Source organism: Zootoca vivipara, chromosome 1, assembly GCF_965207765.1.
Source record: "Zootoca vivipara chromosome 1, rZooViv2.hap1.1, whole genome shotgun sequence".
NCBI lineage: Eukaryota > Metazoa > Chordata > Lepidosauria > Squamata > Lacertidae > Zootoca > Zootoca vivipara.
Window position 1 is genome coordinate 1,388,901 of NC_142582.1, and position 26,934 is coordinate 1,415,834.

The following is a 26,934-nucleotide window of genomic DNA, read 5'->3' on the forward strand; positions in this document are numbered from 1 at the left end:
GCCTAAAAGCAGCTACTATTGTCCCAGTTCCAAAGAAAACGGCAATTACCTGGCTGAATGACTACAGACCTGTTGCATTAACATCTGTAGTGATGAAATGCTTCAAAAGACTGGCCCTTCAATACCTTAGAACTTGCTTTCCACCGGACTTTGATAAACATCAGTTTGCCTATAGAAGAAATAGGTCCACTGATGATGTGATAGCTAATGCCTTTCAACTTGCAGCAAGTCATCTAGAGAGACCGGAGAACTACGTATGTCGGGATGTTGTTTATTGATTATAGGTAAAGGGATCCCTGACCATTAGGTCCAGTCGTGACCAACTCTGGGGTTGCGGCGCTCATCTCACTTTATTGGCCGAGGGAGCCGGTGTACAGCTTCTGGGTCATGTGGGCCAGCATGACTAAGCTGCTTCTGGCGAACCAGAGCAGCGCACGGAAACGCCGTTTACCTTCCCGCTTACCTATTTATCTACTTGCACTTTGATGTGCTTTTGAACTGCTAGGTTGGCAGGAGCAGGCAACGAGCAATGGGAGCTCACCCCGTCACGGGGATCGAACACAAACAGTGAGGATTGAACAAGTAACATCTAGTTCCTTAAAAATCAGCACTGGCACACTACAGGGATGTGTGCTAAGTCCCTACCTGTATTCATTTTATACATACGATTGTTTAACATCTCACCCGTCTACTGCAATTATTAAGTTTGCAGATAACACCGCCATAATGGGTCTAATAACAGGTGGAGACAAATCAGTGTATAGAGGGGAGGTCCCAAAAAATATCTACATGGTGCCTAGAGAACAACTTGCATATTAATATCAGCAAGACAAAGGAGATGGTGTTGAACTTCCGGAGGAAGAGAGAACTAGCCCCGCTGTACATCGGGGAGGGCTGTGTGGAGAGAGTATCTTCCTTTAAATTCCTAGGAGTTTATCTCAGTGAAGACCTTACTTGGAAAATCAATACAACCCAGGTGGTTAAGAAAGCCCAACAGAGACTCCATTTCCTTAGAGTATTGCGAAAGAACAATGTCAATCAACATTTAATGATCTCCTTCTACCGGTCCACAATAGAAAGTGTCCTTTCATACTGCATCACGGTGTGGTATGCTGGCTTGACATCAACGGACAGGAAGTGCCTACAGAGGGTGGTGAATACAGCACAAGATATTATGGGCTGTCCCATGAATCCGCTGGATGACATCGCAGAAGACCATTGCCTCAGGAGAGTGAGGAAAATTCTTAAGGATGATTCACACTCTGGCCGGCACTTTTTAAAATCTCCTGCCCTTGGGCAGAAGATATAGAAGCATGATTAGTTGCACCAACAGGGTAAAGAACAGCTTCTATCCGTGGGCTGTTAGGCTGCTGAATGAAAAGATAACAACAGGGCAACTGACTTTCGGGGTTAGTGGGTGTGCGTCAGTAAACGAGGGGAATTAAGACTAAGAGAGCTGAGTGGTGGTGCTCGTGTAATCTCACTGCATACAAGTTTTACAAGTGACAATAAAGTATTTCAATTTCAATAGTTAATTGAGATGACTATTAGAATTTTATGCACAAGTGTAAAGGCAGTTTTGTTGACCCATAAGGAAACATTCCCTTTTTCTACCAATGTACTGTACTCTATTCTTTGACAGGTCTGAATCAACTGGGTGATTTTTACTGCAACAGCAGCACCATCTTCTGGCTACAAATGATATATATTTGAACCCCCCTTTTGTTTCCCTTTACAGTCCAGTGGTACCTTGTTTGTCGAACGCCTTGTGACTCGAACCTTTTGGCTCCCGAACACCGCAAACCCGGAAGTGAGTGTTGCCGTTTGCAAATGTTATTTGGAACCCGAATGTCTGATGGGGCTTCTGATTGGGTGCAGGAAGGTCCTGCAGCCAATCAGAAGCTGCTCCTAGGTTTTCGAACATTTTCGGAAGTTGAATGGACTTTTGGAACGGATTCTGTTTGAGAGCCAAGGTACGACTGTACTTTTCATGATGCTTAAAAAAACTGCAAACCTTTATTTTAATCAGTAGAACCAGGAGCTTTGTAGAGAGCAGAATGAACAAAATACGGAGTCAAGTGGCATCTTTAAAACTAACAAATTTATTATGGCATAAACTTTCGTGGACTGTCAATTTCATTAGGTGCATGAATTGGCATGTTAGGTACGTACACACCTCACTGTGGAGACAAACGTAAGGTCCTTTGCCAGCTGCGGACAACTTCATGCATCTTACGGTGGATTCTAGTCCACAAAAGCTTCTGCTATAACAAAAGATCCCCCTCCTTTTTTGTTGTGACAGTCTAACATGGCTGCTCCTCTGGAAACCAGAGTGTGTGTTGGGCAAGAGAATGTGTCTGTCTCTCTTCTCGGAAATATGGGTGATAAAGTTAATGGAGAAGCAGGCAGGCCCACAGAGTTCTCAAACTGCACGAACAAGCTTGCTCTTGTTTTTGTTTTTTGGGGGGATGGGGTGGTAATTTGTATTGGATAGTATTCTAGTGAGAGACAAAGACAGAGAGATGTGTAATTGGTTGCATATGTTTTGCTTTCTTTATCCTTCCATTTCCCTTTACAGGTAATACCGTATTGGCCCGAATAAAAGCCTCACTTTTTCTCCAAAGTCTGACAGCGAAAAGTTGAAGTGTGACTTATATTCACGACCTTCCCTTTCCCCAAACGGTTCTGGGGAGGCTTGGGGGCAATGGATGGGCTGTGTGCCATTTCCCCATGCTCCTAGGCTGCTTTCAGGGGGGGGGGAGTTGCAATACTTTGCCCCCCCCCAAGAGCAGCCCAGAAGCGTGGGACAAGGGTGTGTAGCCTGCTCACAGCTCCCAAGCCTCCCCTGAGCCGTCGGGGCCGTCAGCAAAGTGGTGCAGCTCCCCCCCCCCCAGCAGCCTGGGTTTTCTCTTTCCCCCCCTTCAATTTTAAAGGTGCGACTTCTTTGGCGGTGTGTCTAATATTCAGGCTAATATGGTATGTCATTCAAGCTGAGCTCATCCCACTTTCCCCTTTGTGCTTGTTTAAGCTGCAAAGGAGTAACTAGCCTTACTGTTTAAAAGTTTTATTGGGAATTAGTGAGGGAAACTAGCTTAGAACATGTGGCACACAGCTCACATCTTTAGATGCCCACCTCTTCCCCTCCCCACCATCTAGTAAGGCCGAGACTGAAGAGAAGCAAGTAGGTTGCCAGCAGCATGGGTCAAGGCCTTATGCTGGTGCAGTTTTCTTGACTGTCCAAGTTGGTCTCTGGCAGCCCAAGGATACTGTGCACCTGCAGATCACCCCAGATATAGGGGGGAAGTGTGTGCATATGTATCATTTCCACTTCTAATGTTTGCAATGCAGGGGGTCAGGCTAAATGACCCTTCGGGTCTCTTCCAACTCTACGATTCTATGACTGCAGTGAATGTTTTCTGTTTTTAAAATAGGACACTAATCCATATTATTCTTGGTTTGTTGTTGTTTTCTGCTGCAATAGCCATGGGTGCATACATGTGAGGCTAATTCAGTTATGTTTATGTGACACTATTGACACCCCACCTTAGGAACTGACTTGGGAATAAAAAACCCATACTTTCTCTCCCTCTACCCACCCAGTTTCTTTGTTCAACATATGGCTTGATAAAGAGTCCTGGAAAACTGGAATTTGCTCACAATTTTGTGGTATTTTGAGGGGTCCTAATAAAAATATAAATAAATATATATATATATAAAATATGGGACCCAGGTGGCGCTGTGGTTAAACCACTGAGCCTAGGGCTTGCTGATCAGAAGGTCGGCGGTTCGAATCCCTGTGACGGGGTTAGCTCCCGTTGCTTGGTCCCAGCTCCTGCCAACCTAGCAGTTCGAAAGCACGTCAAAATGCAAGTAGATAAATAGGAACCGCTACAGCAGGAAGGTAAACAGCGTTTCCATGTGCTGCTCTGGTTTGCCAGAAGCGGCTTTGTCATGCTGGCCACATGACCTGGAAGCTATACGCCGGCTCCCTCGGCCAATGACGCGAGATGAGCGCGCAACCCCAGAGTCGGTCACGACTGGACCTAATCGTCAGGGGTCCCTTTACCTTTACCTAATAAAAATATATTGAAGGTACTGTGATAATATTGGATAGAAAGCTAGTTTACAAGGAAGAAGTTTGCTAGCTCAGCCTTTTCTCTGCTATGGTACCTTTCTGTATGCAGGAAATATTTGTGTATGAAAGCATATTCAATGATGTAAGCATGAAGTGGTGCAACTCAGGTTTGTCGCGTCCGTGAGATCTGAGCTGTGGGTTCCACAAGAGGAGGGGACATACTGCACCTGAGTCTTCATTAAAGAGGATGCATGGCCTCCTTTTTAGTCTAATGCAGGGTAAGCTACAAATTGTGGTGTTGGGACACAGTTTTTGTAATAAAAGAACTGCTCTTCCATATCTAGCAGCGCCAGGCTAGAGATCATAGAATGCCTCCCCCCCCCCGCCATGCCTGTTATGCTACCAAATACCTGCTTCTAAAAACTAAATATTTAAGTGATGCATTATCATGAAAATAATCTAGGGTTGACATATTTCAGAAAGTGAAAATCCGGACAGAAAAGTTGTTGAGTTTTTTTGTTGCTTTTTTTGGCCAAAGTTGTTGGCAAAAACGACACTGCCGACATGGGCTGCCATACACCTGGATTTTCCTGGACCTTTCACCAATTTCCAACCAGACACTGCTTGCGGTTGCAGTATTCCAGATCTCAGGATGCAAGGGAGAAACGTGCCAAGAGGAAGGCACTTTTGGCAAATCTACACCGTGATCAACTCCCACCCGGAAACCAATGTCCCCACTATGGAAGGACGTGCGGATCCAGAATTGGCCTCCACAGTCACTTAACAGACTCATTGTTAAAACCATGTTTATGGAAGACAATCTTACTTGGCTATGAGTGATCACCAAAGAAGAAGAAGAAAAAGATTCCGGATGTGTCCAGACATATGGCAACCCTATATAATCCTATATAATCACACAAACTTGACTGTGCCTCTTTCATTCATTCAACTTGTGTTGCATTCTCCTTTAGATTCTAAATAGGAAATACTTCTAAAAGTATTGTATTTCTTTCTAGGTTGAAGACCTGTGTTGGCATTTATACTCAGAGAAGGTAAGCAACCATTAGGACAGGTAAGATAAGATTCTACAGTAGTTTCTCCTTTCCCAGCAGTGAGTTTGCACTCCTGGTAGATAGGTTTGGAAACCAGATTTGGCATCATTACTGACAGTTTCTAGGGTTAGTCTTGTGTTGTTTTGTTAGGTTATGTGTCCCTGTCTTTACGCAGAATAATTTATCATGTATAAATGGATTCTGGTCTCACCAATCAACCATTTTAAGGAACCATACCTACAAACAGGGATTGGGAATAAATTGGATTCGGTTTACATTTAAAGGCAAACTTACCAAATCCACACTTTCTGAAACAAAAAACAAACCAAAACTCAGCCCAGCTTTGAAAATGGCACTTCTCTGAATTTTTCAGTGCAGCTCTCCAGCTAAGTAATGTGTACAAAATGTATATATTAGGGTAACTTGTGCATATATTAGTGAAAATAATATACCAAAAAACATTGTATTAGGGGAAATTGCTTTGCAAAAATGTGTATTTTAAGAGAAATTCATCACAAGGAGAGGACTCTCAATGGCTACTAGCCAGGATGGCTATTCTCTACTTCCACAGTTGGAGGCAGCAATGCTTCTGAATCCCAGTTGCTGGAAATGAGGAAGGAGAGAGGGCTCTTGTGCTCCTGTTCTGCTGGTTGGTTTCCCACAGGCCACTTTTCACTTTTTTCACATTGGCCACTGTGAGAACAGGATGCTGCACTAGATGGGCCATTGGCTATTCTCGTCTTCTTAAATCTACACTAAAATGCTGATGAATTTTCATGAGGATTTCATCACACACACCACACCCCCCCAAAAAAAAAGAAATTGCAGACTGTTGTGGAAATGTGGAGAACTGAAATTAAGATTAGAAAAACTAGAAACTTAGAGAAACAGAAATTGAAACGTTTATCCATCCCTATTTCCAGAATCCTATGCTTTCGAACCTAGCAGTTGGAAAGCACCTCAAAGTGCAAGTAGATGAATAGGGACCGCTACAGCGGGAAGGTAAACGACGTTTCCGTGTACTGCTCTGGTTCACCAGAAGCTGCTTAGTCATGCTGGCCACATGACCTGGAAGCTGTATGCGGACAAACGCCGGCTCCCTCGGCCAATAACGCGAGATGAGCACTACAACCCCAGAGTCTGTCACGACTGGATCTAATGGTCAGGGGTCCCTTTACCTTATGCTAGTCTCATGTAGTCATCAGGGTAGCCTGTCAACGTGTCCAGAAGAGGGCAACCAAAATGGTCAAAGGCTTGGAAACAATGCCTTATGAGGAACGGCTTAAGGAGCTGGGCATGTTTAGCCTGGAGAAGAGAAGGTTAAGGGGTGATATGATAGCCATGTTCAAATATATAAAAGGATGTCATATAGAGGAGGGAGAAAGGTTGTTTTCTGCTGCTCCAGAGAAGCGGACACAGAGCAATGGATTCAAGCTACAAGAAAGAAAATTCCACCTAAACTTTAGGAAGAACTTCCTGACAGTAAGAGCTGTTCGACAGTGGAATTTGCTGCCAAGGAGTGTGGTGGAGTCTCCTTCTTTGGAGGTCTTTAAGCGGAGGCTTGACAGCCATATGTCAAGAATGCTTTGATGGTGTTTCCTGCTTGGCAGGGGGTTGGACTGGACGGCCCTTCTGGTCTCTTCCAACTCTATGATTCTATGATTCAACCAGAAGACCCCGACTTTCCTGGAAGTGTTGCATGCTGGATTTTCATTGAGAGAAAATGACAAAAAATGAGATTTATAAAATAGAATATGAGTTGCTGGTCATGCCATTGTCCATTATCTATTGTGTAATGGTGTAGCAAATATTATTATTTAACTATGGCAAATAGCTTTCTGACTCTCCAAGGGGTATCTATACCAAAACATACATGAGAAATCCTCCTGCTCTAAAGACAATTATGCTTTTTTATGTTGATAGAAATATGTTTTTTAGTCATTTCTATTTAAATAGGCATAGGATGGCATTCAACTAAGTTTTACTCAGAATAGATGCCTTGAAATGAATGAACGTGACTAATTTAGGCCCATTAATTTCATTCTGTCTACCACCCATAAATTTTTAAAGAGTACTGTGCATATTTTGTTTACTTAAATGGTTGACATATCTTTATAGGGCTCAGTGCTGTCACTTATCATCTAGCACGGTGTTTTTAAAATCCATTTAAGGTTGCCTTGGCATGCTGAAGCTCATGGTTAGCTATAAATAAGAATCATGAATCTGTTACGTTGGGATGTAAAATGTGGTAACCTCATAGGTGGAAAAGTCAACAGAAATCATAATCAGTAAGCAATTCAATCATTTTAACAACAATATAACTTTTGATGCAATGGTACCTCAGTTTAAGTACACAATTGGTTCCAGAAGTCTGTACTTAACCTGAAGCGAACTTTCTCATAAAAGGTAATGGAAAGTGGATGAATCCATTCCAGATGGGTCCACGGAGTACTCAACCTGAAGTGTACTCAACCCGAAGTATGAGTGTAATTGGTTCTGGAAGTCCGTACTTAACCTGAAGCGTACTTAACCTGAAGCGAACTTTCCCATTGAAAGTAATGGAAAGTGGATTAATCCGTTCCAGATGGGTCCGCAGAGTACTTAAACTGAAAGTACTCAAACCGAAGCGTACTTAAACCGAGGTATGACTGTATCTCAACTAACTAGCATAGTTAGTACAGTATAACAAAACATATTTTGCTGGAGCAACTTTTGTAAGTGTAAGGGGCAAGCTACAGAAGAGCTTTGGATTGTAAATATAAATTATGTTTTAGTCACATTGCCCCCTAGACACTCAGGGTTACTATTCTTAAGCAGAAACAATTCTGAGCACAGCAGGGCTGTCTCTAGGCTCAGGCTGGGTGGCGCAAGGCGCCAGGGTGCCTGGCCATCAGGGGTGCGGAAGGGGCGCCGAACGCTGGTGCCTGCCTCTGCGCGCCTCTGCTGTTGAGTGGCTTCAGGCAGCTCTCTGGAGGTGCGCAGGGAGCGCGAGCCTTGGGCCACCTCTGCCATGCCTCTGTCTTAGCTGTTGAGCGGCTTCAGGCCATTCTCCAGAGGCGCGCAGGGAGCGCTGGCCTGGGGCCGCCTGAACAGCTGAGAGGCGCGGAGGAGGCAGCCCCAGGCTTGCGCTCCCCATGTGCCTCCGGAGCTTCGCACAGCGAGCGGGAGCCTGGGGCCTCCTCCACGCCTCTCAGTTTTTGAGCGGCTTCAGGCCGCTCTCCGGAGGCGCACAGGGAGCGCGAGCCTGGGGCTGCCTCCTCCGCGCCTCTCAGTTCCCTGTGCGCCCCTCCTGCCCGCCTCACTCACGGGGGTGGGGTGGGGTGCTGGAGGGATTTTGGCACCAGGGTGCCAGATATGGTTAAGACGGCCCTGGAGCACAGTTTGAACGAGAGGCTGCAGAATTAGGTCAGTAGTCAGTCAGGCTGGAAAAGTTTTGTCTGCTCCCTTGGAAACAAGATTAAATCACTTTCTTTGCAACATGTATTCATACATATAAAGTAGACTTTATGCTGGTACATCATATAAGTGACTCTATCCATAGGATACTAAATGTAGTAAAATTTTGTCAGCAATCAAAAACCTTGGCAGCACTCATTTCATTGGACATCCTTAGATAACTTTGAATGGACCTACATTCAAATCTCTTAAAGCCTTCTGCAGCAGAGTTTAATAGTTTGCACAGCAATAGAGCAGGGACTAAGGCTGTTAAGCCTATATGGAATCCTATTCTGGGCACCTGGGATTTGCTACCCTTTGCACTAATAATCAGACCAGTCTTTTACTTAAGCATAAAAAGATTTACTTTTTTCAATGCAGTGTGAAATATAGACACAGGAACTGTACATCTTAAAGCAAAATACAGAAATTTGCATAATGATGCTTTATGTGTCTGCAGAGCAGACACCCCCGTCCTTCCAGACTGGGAGTCTACTATTTGAAAAAGGCAAACTGACCTTTTTATTTCTCCCCCTGGAGAGAAGAAGGACCTCAAGCAATCAGAGCCTTGCAGCCTGCTCTAGAATATAGTTCTTAACCCCTTGATTAATGGCAGTCTATGCACAGTTATATTTGTCAGCATTAAATTTCCCATAATAGTCAGAATTTCATAGCAACATAGCAAAGCATAGTTTCTCTTTTTTCTCTTAAGCTTACCATGCCTTTATGTGATTCTAAGCCTATCTCCTCTGTGTATCAAGCTATGTATGCTTTGTAATAACCTCTGCGAATGGACTGTTTTTCTTTAGCTGCACTTTATGAAAATACAATAAAAAATACTGTTCTAAACAACCTAGGATAAGCATAGTTGGCATCTTGCCGCACATGACAAGAAAGTACCCAGTATGGATGTGATATATTGCTAAATGCCTTTAATGCATGTATTTTCAATATCAGATAATGATCGGTAGATTCAGAGATTCAAAAGTCACACCTATGGCAGCAGTGGCATTGCGCTCAACAAAGAATAAGGAAAGCAGGAGCAAGGAAAGGCAGCGCAGCTCTGGGCTGATCATGCAATCTGCTTGGTATAGTGTAGGAGTGGCTAACCTGTGGCCTGTGGTCTATATCTGGCCACCTAAATGTGTTTTTGTCCGCCCCCCCCCCCGGTTCCCCTGTTGCCTTTATTTATTTATTTATTTAGTTAAATGATGCTTCCATTGTGGTGCACATATATGGGGTGTGTGTGTGTATATATATATATGTGTGTGTGTGTGTGTGTGTGTGTGCGCGCGCGCTTGTGTGTGTGTGTGTATATACACACACACACACACAGTTGTGCTGCATCCCCTTTTAGAAGGCAGCTAACAGCCATTCTTGCCACCCCCACTTCAGCCTCCAGAAAGCTGGCAGTGGTTCATTGTGGCCTTGGCCTGGTGATGGTTAGCTGCCCCTTCCTTAATGGTTATAATGTTCCACCAGAAGTCTCTGAGTTCAAATCCCTGCTCAGTCAGTCTCTGCCTCAGAGCTTTTATGAGGATAAAAATGGGAAAATATCATGTAAAAAACCCCTACCCCCTTGTTTTTTAAGAAAGTGTGGGATACATAATAAATTCTTCAAGCTCGTTAAAAACAGGTCACCGTTAAATTGGAAAATTAGCTAATTTGGTCTAATTCTGAGACATCTTAATCGCACAAGCTGAAACATTCAAAATATACAGATACCGGTAACTAAGATTCCACATTTTGTCTTCCAGAAGCAAACTCTCTACACCAGTCAAGAAGCTGAAGAACTTTTTCACAATGGACATAGATGATGAAGAGAATATGAGTAAGATGTTCATGTTATACAGTGCTAAACCCATTACTGTTTCTGCAGGATACCTCTGCAGCTGCTTAGTGCTTACCCTTTTCAAGTCAGTCACCTTTTGCTTCTAATCCCGCCTGATGTTCAGAGGAGTTCCCTACTTTTATTCTGTGGAAAGAGTTATGTTATAATAATTTGCACAGTCCTGGAAAAAGAAAACTGAATTACCACTGAAATTAATGAGTTTTAAATGCTTCATGTGTTTAGGAACTGTTATCTTCAATGGGTGTGCAGGCCCAATGGTATGCATGTTTACTCAGAACTAAGCCTCACTAAGTTAAGCCCAAGGTGGTAGTCCTATACAGTTTCCTGAGAGTAAGCCTAACTGTATTTGATGTGGTTTACTTCTGAATAGATGTGCATAGTCTTGCTTAAATTTCTGTGGTCACTGAGTCACACATTTTTATTTTATTGATGACCTTCCTAACCTTCGTCCTCCTTTCCTTTAAGTCAGTTTTCACTTTAAAATGCAGTTTCTAGACTATCTAAGAATATTGACTATAGGACTGCTGTCATAGCAGATCTTCACTACTGTAAGAATACATGCTCCTGAGTAATGTGCATTGATACTTGGTTCCTGCTTACCTCCCACGGCAGACAAGGTAGCAATTTTTCATGGATGCATATGTGAATTTCCTGCCAAAAGTATTAGGGTTAATGATCCCTTCTTATCTGCCTTTACTACTCAATGCCTGGGCATGTAATTAAAATGTGCACCAGTGAAGCACCAGTTTTGTAAAACCAGCCAGACTTCAGTAACACCATATTTTCACTATCATTTGGGATCACAAGGTGGGTTTTTATACCCCTTTGGTTTTTTTGGCTGGTTTTAGCCATTTTAAAGATCATAGCACTTTTCAACAGCTGTGATTAATGTCATGATTGTTTCTCTCTTTTTATTCTGGGAACATTTTAGCTAGCATTTTCCTTCTTGTGGAAGTATGGCATAGATGCAACCATAGGTCTGGCACCTCCCTTGCTTCTGATGTATATCAGCCTTCCAGATTGGAGAAGGCTGATGCAGATGAGCATATGTGAAAAAGAAGGAAAGCATGTTGAACTCATGGCTTGGTTTGCCCAGTTTTTGATAGACCGATATTCTCATGTAGTGTATTATACTCCTTTTGATTTGTTGGCCGTATGGGTTTCTGAACACACTCAAGTACTGTGTCCGCATGTTGCTTTGATGTTTGAGATGTGTTACTGGGCTAAAGTGGATGGGAGATTGGGAGGGGAGTTCCGAACATATATGCTTGCGGGGGGGGGGGTTACTTGCAAATGTGTGTCTCTAGGATCATCACCTTACACATTAGTCTTAAATACACCCATCCTAAACCAAGACCAAGGTGGGATAAATCTGCATGCCTGATCTGCTGCTATTGCTATGTTGCAAATAATATCAACCGTGTGCTTAATAGCATTTGAAAAACTTAATAGCATTTGAAAAACTATTGATTGCTTTCATTTTATTAGCCACCGTTTTACATTTATTTCTTCTCTTTTTAACCTATACGTTTCTATCCACTCTCTTTTAATTTTCTGTTATTTTGAGCACCGAAAGGAGTAACTTATCGAGCTTTTGCTGGAGGATGTTATAAATGAAAATTTAATAACTGTTCCATCAACTTTGTCAACTGGGTGAAGTGGTGTCTGTGCTTTTAATTGTAGGGTTTAACACAAATTTAAATATACTTTCCAGAGCAGCAAATTTTGAATCTCAATCATGCCTCCTCAATGGTGTGAATATGTTATAGGCATATGAGATTGGGTGGGGTTCTTTGGCAAAGTTTTATGTTTAATTGTATTGCTTCAAGTTTGGCATATTTAAAGAAGCTTGCCATTTGTAACAAAGTGTTCAAAAATTGATTTCTGTATTACTACCAAGGCATCAGTGTTTAAAAGTATTATGTCTATCTAATGTAATGTTCAGTTACTTAAAATATTAAGTATTTTAATATAGTCAAATAAGTTTACTGCCCCCAATAACCTTTTTTTACATTCTGAATATACAGCTATTGAAGTTTTATGTTTAATACAGGCAACTCCTGACTGACACGCAATCGCTCGCACATGCACAGAGCCCAACCTGGAAGTGACCCTAGAACGTCACTAGAACGTTACTAAAAGGGTGGAATGAGGATGGGGCAGGGGCAGAACGCTTTACGCGGGCCCCACCAACACGCACAGGGATCTGGAACGTAGCCCCACGCAAAATGAAGATTGTCTGTATTTATGATAAGGTGCCTAGTTAGTTAGTAGCACAGTTGGAATTCTAGTCTTTTAGAATTTGAAGTTTACATATTCCATCTACCTGCTTCAAAGTAGTATCTTGTTTATTTATTTAGTAGCTTTATACGTGACATAGGAAATGGCATATAATTTCCGATGAACAAGGTATGGGAATTTGTTTTCTGGGGGGTGGGGTGGATTCCAATAATTGATTATTGCAGTGGGCTTGGGCCCAACTTCGGTGGTGAAGGGAAGCCCCCCTCCACTGCCGAAGCAATCATGGGGTGGGAGAATTGAGCTGAAAGAAAAGTATCCTCTCCTACCAGTGACATGAGAGACGTGTCTGTGTGCATCCTTCTACAGCACCTTTGTGTCCATGGGGTTGGGGTGGAGGCTGGGGTTTTTAAAGACCCTATTTTACTGTTCCATCCCCCCAGGTTTGTACCTTCAGGTGGATGCTGAAAGTTATAAATAGATAGATCTATCTTATCTTTAAGTCCACTACACAATCTCTAATTGGAACACCTTAGCACATTACATGACAGTGAGATTATAACAGAATTCCACTGCATATGTTGGAATTTGTGTTTAGAAATCTAAATGTCATAAAGTAAATATTATTTACTTAGAATATGTTTACCTGCTACATCAGGGGTGTCAAACTCAAATTCATCGGGGGCCGCATCAGCAGTTTGGTCACCCTCAAAGGGCCGGTTGTATCTGTAGGACTATGTGTCCATTCTTTATTATCATAAATTATTGTCACTGCATTCAATTATTACTGTTTTTTGTAATAATGTAAGTAATAACTAGCTCTGAAAGCAGAAACATAGTAAGAATAATGGCAAGTAGATATTCAAATGTACAATTATTGTACAATTTATTGAAAAATGATTTTTGGTAACTGTACTGGGTGGTGGAGGCTCGCTAGGGTTTCATGCAGGACCTTTGCAGAGCTACTAGTACCTTGAGATGCTGGGGTCTTTCTGCATGCAGGACAGATGTTCTGCCAGTGAGCCACCACCCTTCACCAAGGGACTGGCTGAGGTTGACTCACTGGAGCTGCTCTCCTGGTTCCAGGGTTTAAGGGCCAGAAGTATAAAGCAGCATCCTATGTTTCTGAGGAGAGGGAGAGGGAGGAGAGGGGAGGGGAGGGGAGGGGAGGGGAGGAAGGAAGGAAGGAAGGAAGGGGGAGTGGGAGGGAGAGAGGAAGGAAGGAAAGAGGGGAGAGAAAGAAGAGTAGGGAATAAGGAAGAGAATAAAGAAGGAAAGAAAAAGAAAGAGGGAGAGAAGACGGAAAGGGAGAAAGATGGAAGGAAGTAGAGGGAAAGAAAGAATAAGAATGAGGGAGAGGAAGAAAGTTGGGATGGACGGAAGGAAGAAAGGAAGGAAGTAAGAAAGAAAGAAAGAAAGAAAGAAAGAAAGAAAGAAAGAAAGAAAGAAAGAAAGAAAGAAAGAAAAGAGGGAGCAGGAGGGAGAGAGGAAGGAAAGAGGTGAGAGAAAGAAGAGTAGGAAAGAAGGAATTAAGAAGGAAAGAAAAAGAAAGAGGGAGAGAAGACAGAGATAAAGAAGGAAGGAAGGAGAGGGAAAGAAAGAATAAGAACGAGAGAGAGGAAGAAAGAAAGGGAAGGGGGGGTCGCCGCCTTGATTCAGCGCCAGAAAAGAGCGCGAAGGGACCCAGGGGCAAAAAGCATTTCCCCGGCCCCAGCTGTTTGTCGGCACTTTGTTGGTGCGGTGCTTCAGCAGCAAGGTCCCACTGCTGGGTCCCGCTGGCTGGGGCGCTCGGCGGGCCACATGACGAGGTCTGGCGGGCCGGATTTGGCCCCCGGGCCTTGTGTTTGACACCCATGTGCTACATGATAGTGGGTTTATAATAAAGATGCCTGCTGTATATTCAGGGATATGAATTTAGGGTGTTTCAATAACCTGCCTCAAACATCCACCCAACACATGAGGTTGGCCCTGTTGCAGCATGCCGCTGTCTCCTGGTATGCCCTCTGGCAGCTGCACATTCAGAATCAATGTGAAGGGACTTCCACGCATGCAGGTGTCAAATGCCCGTGAGCACTCAGTGCCAGGGACTTGGCTTTCTGGCATGTTCTTGCTCCCTCAAACCCAGTTTGCCTTCCACATATTCACTGCATTCAGATGTAACGTTTCACCATGGAGCACCATGGGAGGAGGATTTTGGGAGCCTTTACTTTCAGCTTCCCTTACTCAGCTAACCATAGACAGGGCTATGGTGCACATAATGCTAAACCATGCTTTAGCCCCAGGTGCACGAATTGGAATGTGTCTGAGCTTCCTTCTCTTGCATGGCTGGCAGAAGGACTTTGTAGCGTTTATTTTCAAAATATCCTGGTTTAGACTGTAGTTTAAAACAAGTTCTGATTTGTTCAGGCATAGGCAAACTCGGCCCTCCAGATGTTTTTGACCTACAACTCCCATGATCCCTAGCTAACAGGACCAGTGGTCAGGGGTGATGGGAATTGTAGTCCCAAAACATCTGGAGGGCCGAGTTTGCCCATGCCTGGATTAGTTAAACAAGCCTGGTTCTTAACCTGTGATTTGAAGTTTCTTGTTTAGAAACTTCATTCTTTAGTGTCACCTGTGAACCAGCCCTTTGATTAAACAGTGATCCTGCATTCAGCTCACTTCTGGAGTTGACTGCTCTGGAGCCCCTGTGTAACATGACTACCACATAAAGCACACAGCAGGTTTTACTGTATAAGTCAATAACTTGAATGTTTGCAGGCAATAAATAGTATACTCTCCTTTTCTCAATAAGATGCATTGAGTTAGTCATTTTTTTCCCAAAGGAAGAGGCATCTTCCTCAATATACAAAGGAGCAGGTGCCTGATATTACCTGCATAGGTAATCTTGTATGATTACCCTGTGGATTCTGATGTTTGAGGTTAACTGGATATTAAATGAATGTAAATTGGGGTTACAGCATGTTGCCAGTTACTGGCTCATTTCTTTTTGTTTTAGAATTAGGGAGGGTAATTTAAAATATAATTGCTAATAGGTGTTTTGGTGCAGAATTAAAACTTTTTTATCAGCATATGCCAGTATCAGATGTCTGAATACTTACTCAATGTATGTTTCTGAGCTGCCTATTACATCTAATGTATCTGATAAAGATATTAATATTTGAGCACACATCACTTAACCAGTTGCAAAGATAGATAAAGGAATCTGTAAATTTTACATTTACAAGGTCCTGCAACGAAGGCATTGTAAGTTACTCTTTCTGGGCACCACAGGTTCAGGCAGCATTGATGTTAAAGAGAATCGCAACATGGACAACATTTCACCTAAAGATGGGAGTGTGCAAGGCACCGGAGAGGGGAACCAGCTCTCCAACGGTGGCGGCGCTAGCAGCAGGAAACGACCCTTGGAAGAGGGAAGCAATGGCCACGCCAAGTTCCGCACAAAGAAAAGGAAGAAAACACCAGGGCCGGTCTTGCCCAAAAATGCTCTCATGCAGCTGAATGAAATCAAGCCCGGCTTGCAATACAAACTTCTTTCCCAAACAGGACCCGTTCATGCCCCTATTTTTGTGATGGCAGTAGAGGTTAATGGGCAGCTGTTTGAAGGCTCTGGCCCTACAAAAAAGAAAGCCAAGCTCCATGCAGCCGAGAAGGCCCTAAGGTCATTTGTTCAGTTTCCGAATGCTTCTGAAGCCCATCTCGCCATGGGAAGGACTCTTTCCGTCAATACGGACTTCACCTCTGATCAGGCAGATTTCCCAGATACCCTCTTCAATGGCTTTGAAAACCCTGCCCAGTCTGATCTTTCCTTTTATCTGGATTCCAACGGAGATGGTTCCTTTAGCTCCAGTGCAGACTATAATTTGTCATCTTCTGTGGCCTGTAGCCTAGTACAGTCGTCTCTCCCTGCTCCATCACCATACCCCTCAACAAGTGGGAAGAATCCAGTCATGATATTGAATGAACTTCGACCAGGCTTAAAGTATGAATTTCTCTCAGAAAGTGGAGAAAGTCATGCTAAGAATTTTGTAATGGCTGTGTCAGTGGATGGCCAAACGTTTGAAGGATCTGGAAGAAACAAAAAACTTGCAAAAGCACGGGCCGCTCAGTCAGCTCTTGCATCCTTGTTTAACATGCAGTTGGATCAAACACCATCTCACCAACCTATTCCTAGTGAAGGACTTCAGTTACACCTGCCTCAGGTGAGAAAACATTTCCCTTTATGTGTTAAAATGGGCTAATGAGTTAATTAAAAAAATACTGAAGTTACAACCTTTCATTTTAACAGTGCATAAATAGTTTTTGTTGTATTTGGGTTCCTTCAGTGTGTTATTTCTGGCAGGGGTATAAAATATCCAGTTAGACTGCTGATTCTCATGTTTGATGCTGTGAATGGGCAGAATATTTTATACTTCCTGAGAAATTAAGTTAACCTAATGCATGATTTGACTGAATGAGCAGGTGAAACAGAATTGCACATCATTGCAATGTCACAAACTGTAGCATTTCCCTGGCATTGTAAGGTGACGTATTTCCAGTGCAGCAGGGCTGTTTTGCTGATGAGCCACCATTGCCTTGTATAATAGCAATGTGCTGCTCTGCAAAAAGGAGTTTCTGCTACACAAAACTGGATACACAGAGGCAAGGACTGGTGTGTCTTACCTAGGCAACAACATTTTAAAGGGCTAAATACACTGGTATTCTGCTGTAACTCTGACATTAGTAGCAGCCCCCCTTCGCCCCATCCATACACTGGGAAGTCTGCCATCAGAGACAAGTCTGTTCAATAGATAGTGTTTGCCTCTACTCCAACACAGACCCCGAGGGCACCCCTTTAAAGTTCTTGCTCGAGGTGAAAGACTGTCATTTTCTTCTGAGGAAATTGCTCCCCCAACTGCTCAGAGTAGAGTTGAAAAAAGCCACCCCCCACCCACCTACTGGACCCTGTTAATGGTTCAACCCTTGGGCAGTGCCCAGCCATGTTTTCCCTGAGTGCAAGGACTTCTGCCTGTGCAGTGGAGCTTCTCTCCCACTCCTCTCCTCCTGCATCTGCTCTGAAGGACTGAGGGAACTCCCAGAAGAGATTTAAGAAGCATATGTGGGGAGAGGGGAGGGAGAGGAAGTTTCATTGCATGGCCAAAGGTCCTTGCGCTAACAGAAGTTTTTATTTGGATACCACCCCTTATTTTATTCCATGGTCTCTGCAGGAGACAAACATGTCCCTATTCCTGACACTCCAGTGTTTGGGGGCAGGTTTTGATCCCATTCTAACAATGTCCAGATACTTTAGTATACTTTGCTCTATTTTTTATAGAATGCAGTGCTACATGCAATTTTATGAGAGAAATTAGTGCTCATACTTTCTGTGGTGCCACTCATCTTCCCATTGTATGGCTACCTTGCCTTTGTAGAGGGGAGACTAGGGATCCTGGAAGCAATGAAACTATGAGCATTGCCTCCACCATCTTGCTGGATCAAGAAACTTGTGGTAGGTAGCATTTTTAATTCCTCCAGTTCAGTGCAGTGTTGCTCATAGATCTGTCTTAGCTGAACACAATACACCTGTGCTGTCAAAGCAGGCCTCCAAAGGAAGCATGTGGTGAACCCACGCACTGCTCCGATTCCCAAACCTAGCTTGCACAATGCTGTGATACCTGAGGTTATCAGACATCGCTGCCTGAGCACCATTAACCACACATCACAACTGAACTTCAGAAATAGGCAACGTGAAGAGAGAGAGAAAATAAGTAACCAGGTTGACCAGTTAGAACAACTAAGTACTGTACTGGAATTTGGGGAAGGTAGAAAGAACAATGGAAAACTTACAGGGGTTAGGGAACAAGATCCTGCAGGAGGGGTCAGTGGGAAGTGACCTTCTGATGCCCCCTTCTAGATCGCATGAGTCAGCTGCCATGGGAGCTTTCTGCAGGCACCACTTCCTCCGATTGTCGTCTCATTCTTCCTTCTACATATATTAGCCACAGGTTTGGGAATATGGAGAGGCAATAGCTGTTAAGTATTTTTGAAGTCTATAAAGCGCCTGATTCAGTTTGAAAAGAATAAAAGTGAACATAGGTCATATTGATTTCCTGGTAAATACTGTATTTTTCTGTGTATTTTTGGGAACCCCAAATTAAGAAATTTAAAAATTAAGAAAGTTGGGAATTTTGGGGGGAAATTGCAGAAACAGTTGAGCATCTTTTGTAAGTTTGTTGAGCACTCACCACGTCCTCTTCCTAAACCAAGAAGAGTGGGCAAGCGGCCTCCTTGCCTCCGTCCCCTGCTATCGCCGCAGCTCCACCAGCCCTTGCTTATTTACTGCATTAACCCATGTATAAGACGACCCCCAATTTATCACTAAAGATTTTCAGGGAAATGGTCATCTTATACATGGAAATACACAATAGTATGTTAAGTGTCCTTAGTTTCAATTGTTGCACTATTTTTGTGCCCATGCTATAGCCTATGTATGGCTGCTGTGACTATAAATTAAGAGTGCTGTGTAAATGATAAATAGTGTGAGTGGTAGTGGAATCCAAACAATCAGAATTTACATGAAACTTTTCTACTCACTTCATGCTTATGTTTAACCCCCCTCCCTAAAAATGTACTCAGCTTTTAAAAAAAATTTCTCGAATACACCGTAACAAACCTTTGATATCAGGGGTGGGGAACCCTGCAGGCCTCTTCCATCAGGCCTTGGGAGACTCCTCCCAGGTCCTGCCCCCTCTCCAGACATGCCCCCATTTTCCTCAGGCCACATCCCTCACCACCCTTCCTGCACATGCTGCTTGAGTATGTTTGCCTGGTTGGAACTCTCAGGACTTGCTTGCCTGAGTAGAGGATAGAGGGGGACATGTGAGTATGTGGAAACTAGCCTACTGGATGGAGGTGAAACTTTTTCTCATCCCTCTGCCCACATTTGCCTCTTGTCTGGCCTGCCACTGGCATTTGGCCCCTGGAAAGTGGCTCAGAAGGGAATGTGGCCCTCGAGCTAGAAAAGGTTCCCCACCCATTTCACATTCTATAACCAATACCAATTGTTTTTATCCTTTCAATAATGTTAATTTAGAATATTCCAGATCATTCATAGATTGTTGGGAAGTCCGACAATGGCCCAATTCTTGAGTGCTTTTTGTATCACTTTTAACGAGGCTTAAAATCTCCTGCAAATTAAATTTGAATCCTATTATAACAGGTATATTTATGCAGCTCTCGCATAATGCAAGGGATCTTTAAGGGTCAGGCAATGTAAGATTACATTATAAGACAGGAGATCCTAGATCTAAACCCTTCCCCAACCTATTCCTCAAGCAACGAGGACTCTTCTCAGTGAACCGAGCGGCCCGCTCGGCGAGTCCCCCGCGCACTGCGCTAAACTGGCACAGCAAGCGCGGTGCTGAGACTCACTGAGCGACGCTGGAAATGGTGCCTGCACACATGCCAGAAATCGCATCAGCGCATGTCGAGATGCCAAAAATCGCTTCTGTGCAGGTGCGATTTCCGGTGCCTGTGCAGCCGTAAAAGCGATTTCTGGTGCTGCGGACATCTGCAGACGCCATTTCTGGCATCGCGCTGCGCATGTCCGTGGGAACAATCTGGCCCATGGCTGGATAACCTTGCTGACACCTGGTTTAATTTGTACTTCGTTTATAATTCACTTCAATCTCAAAATCCTTATTGCTGGTCTTAATGTCTAGCCAAAGAGTTATTTATGACTCTGTGTCTTTTTCTATATATTTATATTTAATATGTTCAGTGTATGCTTTATTGTAGTCTGCTTGGCTTTTCAATTTTCTGTTATATATATAAAACTTATATGATCCACCAAAGTATTTGCAATCCCTCCAAATTTGGCATTCTCTGCAGATCTGGTTGCGGTACTGTTCACTCCATTCAAGTCACTAATGAATATAATGAATGATAATGGACTCAAGACCAACCTCAATGGAACACCACTTGGTACAACTTTCTGGTTTGAATTCCATTAGTTCTTACCCTTTGAATATGCTTTACAAGCCAATTATGGATGCATTCCATGGAAATACCAACTTAGATACCTCAAATTCTCTACAGAAGATCTCATAATGAAGGCTAAAGCCTTGTTAAAAATGTTGTGCATGCAGCCTCATTCCCTGAATTTAAAATTATCTGTTCCATGATCAGCACTAAGGGCTTCCATAAAAACACAGCATAGTTTGTAGAAATGCCTGAAAGGCATGGATATAAACTCTTCAACACTTTGAATCAGCAGTAGTTTGAAACAACAGCACCAATCAATTCTAGTAAATATTACAAAGATTCCCTGTGATCCTTGGATGAATGGCAGGATAGAACTTTAATAACTAACTAATTAAATAAAAATACCATACAGGTTTTAAAATCCCTTTTGAAATGTTTTAGAGGCAGGTCTGTTTTGATGAATTATCCAATATATTTGTGTGATTTTTGCAGGTTTTAGCTGATGCCGTTGCACGCTTGGTGGTAGATAAATTCAGCGATTTGACAGATAATTTTACATCGCCCCATGCACGTAGAAAAGTGCTATCTGGAGTAGTCATGACAACAGGTAAAAACAAACCAAAAGCATGCCTCCCCCACTGATTTGGCCTTTAGCCCTCTGTTGGTTTACAAAATAAAATGGTAAAAGGTGAATGGATATTTACCTTTTATATATAGTTTTGATTGCTTTAAAATATTGAGGTCTCTTCATTCATAAAATAGGATTATGAAATTTAATCCAAACTGCTTGTCTCTAAATGTTATAGGTTGTATCGAGAGGTGTTGCTCAGCTAGTGCTGAGGCAGTTCTAGATGGTGGGGGAACAGAATTAGAGGTGGGAGGAGGAAGCATTGAACATGACTTCTCTTCCCATTTCACTGACAGAAGCCTTGCTGTCAGAGGAGTGACATTTTTAGGTTCTCTCTCTCTCTCTCTCTCTCGGCAAATATTAGGAGTGTGTACTTGTACAAAAAACATAGCTTTCATTTTAAATAAAAAGGCAAAGCCCACTTCATTTCCCTCTTGTGAGGCAAGCTCTGCAGCCTCTTCCTAATGTTGATTTGGGGTCTCCTTTCTTGTAATTTGAATTCATTGGTTTGAATCCCACACTCTGAAGCAGCAGAAAACAAACTTGCTCCATCTTCCATGAGTCTGGCGGGGTATCATTTGTACCCACATGGATCAGAAGGAAGGGGAAATGGTCAGTGGACTTGATGAGACTTGGCAGCCTCTCTGTCACGGTTCTCACAGGGACCATCCAGCAAGACCTGGACACTATAGCCCTCTCCCGACTTGTAGTCAGAGGCACGGCAGGTAGTGCACGTGCTGTTTGGAAGCCATAAAAATGGATGGCCACCACAATATCTTGTGGCAGTGAATTCGATACTTTAACTATGTTCCTTTTGTCTGTCCTGGATTTTCCACACTTCCTCTTGCCCTCCTGCTTTCCCCTGGGGAAAACCACGGTTTACTACTCCGTCGGAGCAAAGGGCAATTGGATTTTCTGCAGATTGCCATTAGTTCTTATTTAAAACTCATGAATGGGTTTTGCCTGGGAAAGGAGTGGGGCATATTTCACCAAACAAGTCTTCTAACAATATCTTAATATGCTTTCCCTTTTAAAACTTGTCTTCCCAGGTACTGATGTGAAAGATGCTCAGGTTATAAGTGTTTCTACAGGAACAAAATGCATTAATGGAGAATATATGAGTGATCGTGGTCTTGCATTGAACGATTGCCATGCAGAAATTATAGCACGTAGATGCTTGCTTAAATTTCTCTATACACAACTTGAACTGCTCTTATGGTAAGTTTAAAGAACAATTCCCTTGCATTCCAGTTTTCAGCATAGAAGAAAGTTCCATTGATCATGTGTTTAGGATTACAGTCGTGGGATGTGATCCTGTGAGGTTCTGTGATGATGCTGCAGCTTAAGAGAAGTGATGCCGGGGTCCTAATATCAGCAGAGATGGATAGCTAGTTGCCTTATTCTGGAACATGGATATTACACTAGCATTAGTATAAATATTTCTTTACATCTTTGGCATAAGCTGTCCTGCATTGGTGCAATCCTGCCCTTTTAATTTTCAAAGAATTCATAATGTGTAAGATTTCATATTCATCATATGCTGAACTTACAGCTGGAAGCATATGGTTTGTTTTACATTGAAGTTTACATTAAAAGTCAGAATTGGTGACCAGAAGAATAGGTGTAAACCCCTTTGAGGCTTTTTTAGAGTATTACACCATAACAGTTAAAATCAAGTTATGGTAAACTTTGGGTCTTGCTTGTTGTAATTAGAAAAACCAAAACACCTTTTGAATAACATTGTTGCACTTTGTTTCAGTAGTAAGGAAGATCAGCAAAAATCTATTTTTATCAAATCAGAACGAAGCGGGTTTAAATTGAGAGAAAATGTACAGTTTCATCTCTATATCAGCACCTCTCCTTGTGGCGATGCTCGGATTTTCTCACCACATGAAGCAGCACAAGAAGGTATGTCAAGTTTCACCTAGTAATGGGGATGTTTGAGAGAAAACAATTTGCGTGGACAGGCAGAGTCCCCCAAACCCCAGGCGACCCCCTGAGCGGAATAATGATGCAGGACAATGTGCTATGGGATTCAAATTGGCCACAACTTTATTAAGATTCAGATGTAGGGAGACTTTGGCTCAGGCATTGGGCGTTATCCTCCCCAGTCTCCAGCTGGGGTTCTGGGAGGCTTCGGGGTTATTCAAATGTATGGGGGTTGGGGCTGGCTCTGGAGAACATATGTTCAAGCAGAGCGAGCCCACCCCCTGTTCGCCGCCACTGAAAGGGGGAAGCGATGACACCTATTGGTATGGTCAACACTTTCCCCAACACTTTCCCCCCCTTGTCGCCGCAAGGGGGTGAGGTCTCCGCCTCACGCCCCTCCCTCTAGGAAAATCGCCAAAGAATTCCCCCCAAGGCCTGAAACTACCAAAGTTGTGATGTATTACTATGGGAAAATTCCTTTCCGGCCCTTCAACAGCAACCTTGGCGTAGCAGCGCCTGTGTACCTGTGGAAAAAGGTTAACTTGCAAAAGAAACTTGAATGAGGGTGTGGAGGGTGGGAGAAGCTCTGGAACCAACTGGTGCTTGGAGATAAGATTCAAATTCTATTGTGTGAACTGGAAAGTCCCTCCCCTTACCTGGCCATCCCCTGGGAACACCTCCCCGGGGAGGATTGGACGCTAGGCTGGGGAAGGCGGAGACCCCTGGCATCTTACCTGGGAAGGTGGTGCCAGTCCCGAACTACCAAGGAGTCGCCTTATGGGATCAGGGGGCTGTGCACGACCACGCAAAGGTCGTCCCGTCCCCCCATTTGATGTGTGGAGCGGTCATTATTGAAAATAGCTTTCATAGTTTATGGAAATCTAGATTGGCTTTTTACTGAAAATTGTTTCGTTTTCTTCATATTATAAAAGCAACACTATCTAGGAGGGCTAACACCTCAGTTCCACTTCATACATTTCAAAGATTGTGGAGGAATTAGTTTGTTATGCATCTATGGATCATTTCAACATCTCAGCTTTATTGTTGCTTGTAAGCCATATTGGAAATTTCAGTTTGAAAATGGGATATTCTGTTAAAATAAATAAAAGGTTGTACCATGTAGAACAGTGTGAAATAAGCCTTGCAAAAAAGTATTGGATGTGATTTTCTATAAATGAGGCACTCTAGGTTTTTTTAGTGCACACCACTTTTTTCCTAACTGCTGTCGTCCCAAATGTGTAATGGAAAACAGGGCTGAATTTTATTAGAAAGCATAGTTTTTCCTTGCATGAACAGTGGCTGCTTCTGTCACTTAGATCAAGGAGACAGACATCCAAACCGGAAAGCAAGAGGACAGCTACGGACGAAAATCGAATCCGGGGAAGGAACAATCCCCGTCAGATCTACAACTACAATCCAGACGTGGGATGGAGTCCTACAGGGAGAAAGATTGCTTACTATGTCGTGCAGTGATAAGATAGCCAGGTAAACCATTTCTCCTCTGTCCAATATTGCTAGATGGAGGGTCCCCAGGTCAGTGACACCATGGGGGTCAGGATGCCATCAGACACCTTACTTGGCATCTCTTAAAGCTAAAAAAAAAACATAAGGAGGAGGAAACCCCCCCCCCCAAGAACACAAAGCCCTTGGTTGTGTGGATCAGTGTTTCTCAACCAGTGTGCCTCCAGATGTTTTGGGACTACAACTCCCATCATTCCTGACCACTGGTCTTGCTAGCTAGGGATGATGGGAGTTGTAGTCCCAAAACATCTGGAGGCACACTGGTTGAGAAACACTGGTGTGGATGATGAATGTTAGCAACCTGCACCACCCCCACAAGCATTAAAATGATGCAGAAGATTGTAGAGCAGAGCTTGCTGGATTTTCCTGATTTCTAGCACAGTAAGAGTGGGAGCCTAACCCCACTTACATGGGAGTAAGCACCATTGATGTGCATGGGATTTACATCTGAGTAGACATAGTTAGGATTGTGCTGCTTTATATTATTTAGAGAAAAGTGGTCTTGTTTTACACCTGGCAATCCCTGAGACTGATAAATCAATCAGAGAACCTTTGCAAGTGAATTATGCACCAGACCTCATCCTGTAGCTCCCTCATTTATTTTGTCTTTCAGGCAGATTGGGGAACAGAGGGACAGAAAGAACACAGGAGGGCAGTGGGGGACAGAGGGGGAGTGAAAAAGGACTAAGAGGGCAAGGGAAATAGTGCAGCCCTGAGATTTCCTTCTAAGCCTCTGAGTACTTGTGTTCATGTGTTTAAGTTACATATGCCTAGAAGAAACTTTTCTAAAGGTTTTTTTCCAATATAAAGAAGGTATTCTGTCTACGATGAAGTTAATATTGAAAAGCAGTGTACTGTAATCTAGTGTTTAACTCAAACTAAAAAGCAACCTGGCAAAGGCCCCCAAGCAGCTTAGCCCTCCCAGGCCCAGGGCAAGAGTACCTGCCCCCTCCCCCTCAGAGGAGTCTGGGTGCTGTAGTCAGAAAGTTTGCAGACTTGCTCCATTTTTGCCCAGGTTCAACCTCATCAGTGGGGGGAAGTGTGACTAGGCATGACAAAATGGTTAAATAGAAAATGGATGAGCTTAAAACTCAGATAAGCTTTACTGCTTGGGCAATGCTGAGTTTGCAGTTATCTTTGATTTATACATTTGGGATTAAGGTGTGACTGAAAACACTTGGGTTTAATATTGATAGGCTAAGATGTTGGGAAAAGAGATATAACCCCTCCATGTGGGTCTCTCTGTGGGAATGTCACCTGAAGGCAGAGGAAGATTGGGGGCGGGGGGGGGATGGAGAGGACGGATATGTTTTTGGTTTGAGTTTGGGAGGTAAGGAGTTTCAGTGAGAGAGAATAAAGAAAGAGAACTACTCAGTGGGTGTATGCCATGTTATATGAAAGCAAATGTCTTTTCTCAAAACGCAGTCGACAAATGTTGGAGGGACGGTGGCTTGCATTGTTTATTTGTTTTTGTTTACTGTATTGAAATCTTAAAATGTTTGAGTTAAATATAAATGTGAGGTGTCTAGCCATGACCGTAGAGCAGAGACTGAGCTGGAAGATGATTAAAAGAGCAATGCAAATGTAATATTCATTCAGGAAACTTAGCTGGTAGGTGTCAGAAAGGTGGAAAACACCCAGAACTGTATACAATGGGAGTGGGGGAACAGTATAGGGCCCTGGGAACATTGAAATCTGGGGTGTGGGGGGATGTGGTTTGCACATCACAATGTTTTGAAAGATTAACATGGGGGCTTTATTTTTGTCAAAGGATATATAAACGGGGAAGTAGTTGTGATGGGCTCAATTTATAGTCCCAGGGCTGGGCCAGTGCCATTCCTGCAAATGATGGTGCATCAATTGGAATGTAATACTGAGTGGGGATTTGAACCTAGTCTCTGATACTCAAATGAATAGAACAACAGATATTCTAAACAGGAAAGCCAAGGGGATATTGGGCCCTTACAGCACTTGTGCTAGAATCATGTTTCTTTCACCTGTGATGACCTTTCAGCATCTCCCAAATGGCTATTTTTTCTTATCCTTTGAGGTCTACTGGTTTTTAATTATTTTAAAGAGCTGCTGCTAGTGTTTTACAAAGTAGTAGCAAACCCTCCTCTGCCTCTTCTGGCAGAGAGGCAGAGGGAGGATGCTGCTGTTTTCCAAGCCTTGGTATTGAACAGCCTGTAGGCTCTATGTGAGTTGCAGAATGATGGCCCTTTAGCACTGTTTGCTGTCACTC

At 43.2% G+C, this 26,934-nt stretch overlaps 1 protein-coding gene across 11 annotated transcripts in view; it reads left to right on the forward strand.

Moving 5' to 3' along the window:
* Nucleotides 1-26,934, forward strand: part of ADARB1 (adenosine deaminase RNA specific B1) — a 58,245-nt gene that overhangs the window by 15,466 nt on the left and 15,845 nt on the right. For 4 of the 11 annotated variants that reach the window (XM_060282489.2, XM_088675818.1, XM_088675766.1 and 1 more), the window contains exons 2-9: nucleotides 1,739-1,810; nucleotides 5,092-5,127; nucleotides 10,320-10,393; nucleotides 15,926-16,854; nucleotides 21,107-21,221; nucleotides 22,292-22,460; nucleotides 23,002-23,150; nucleotides 24,488-24,656. In XM_060282489.2, the coding sequence (XP_060138472.1) occupies nucleotides 10,366-10,393; nucleotides 15,926-16,854; nucleotides 21,107-21,221; nucleotides 22,292-22,460; nucleotides 23,002-23,150; nucleotides 24,488-24,656 (1,559 nt within the window). In that variant the 5' untranslated portion in view covers nucleotides 1,739-1,810; nucleotides 5,092-5,127; nucleotides 10,320-10,365. Of the gene's footprint in view, nucleotides 1-1,738; nucleotides 1,811-4,254; nucleotides 4,354-5,091; nucleotides 5,148-10,319; nucleotides 10,394-15,925; nucleotides 16,855-21,106; nucleotides 21,222-22,291; nucleotides 22,461-23,001; nucleotides 23,151-24,487; nucleotides 24,657-26,934 lie in introns of those variants that run through there. The other 7 variants (XM_035139742.3, XM_088675827.1, XM_060282503.2 and 4 more) reach the window with 5 other exon arrangements.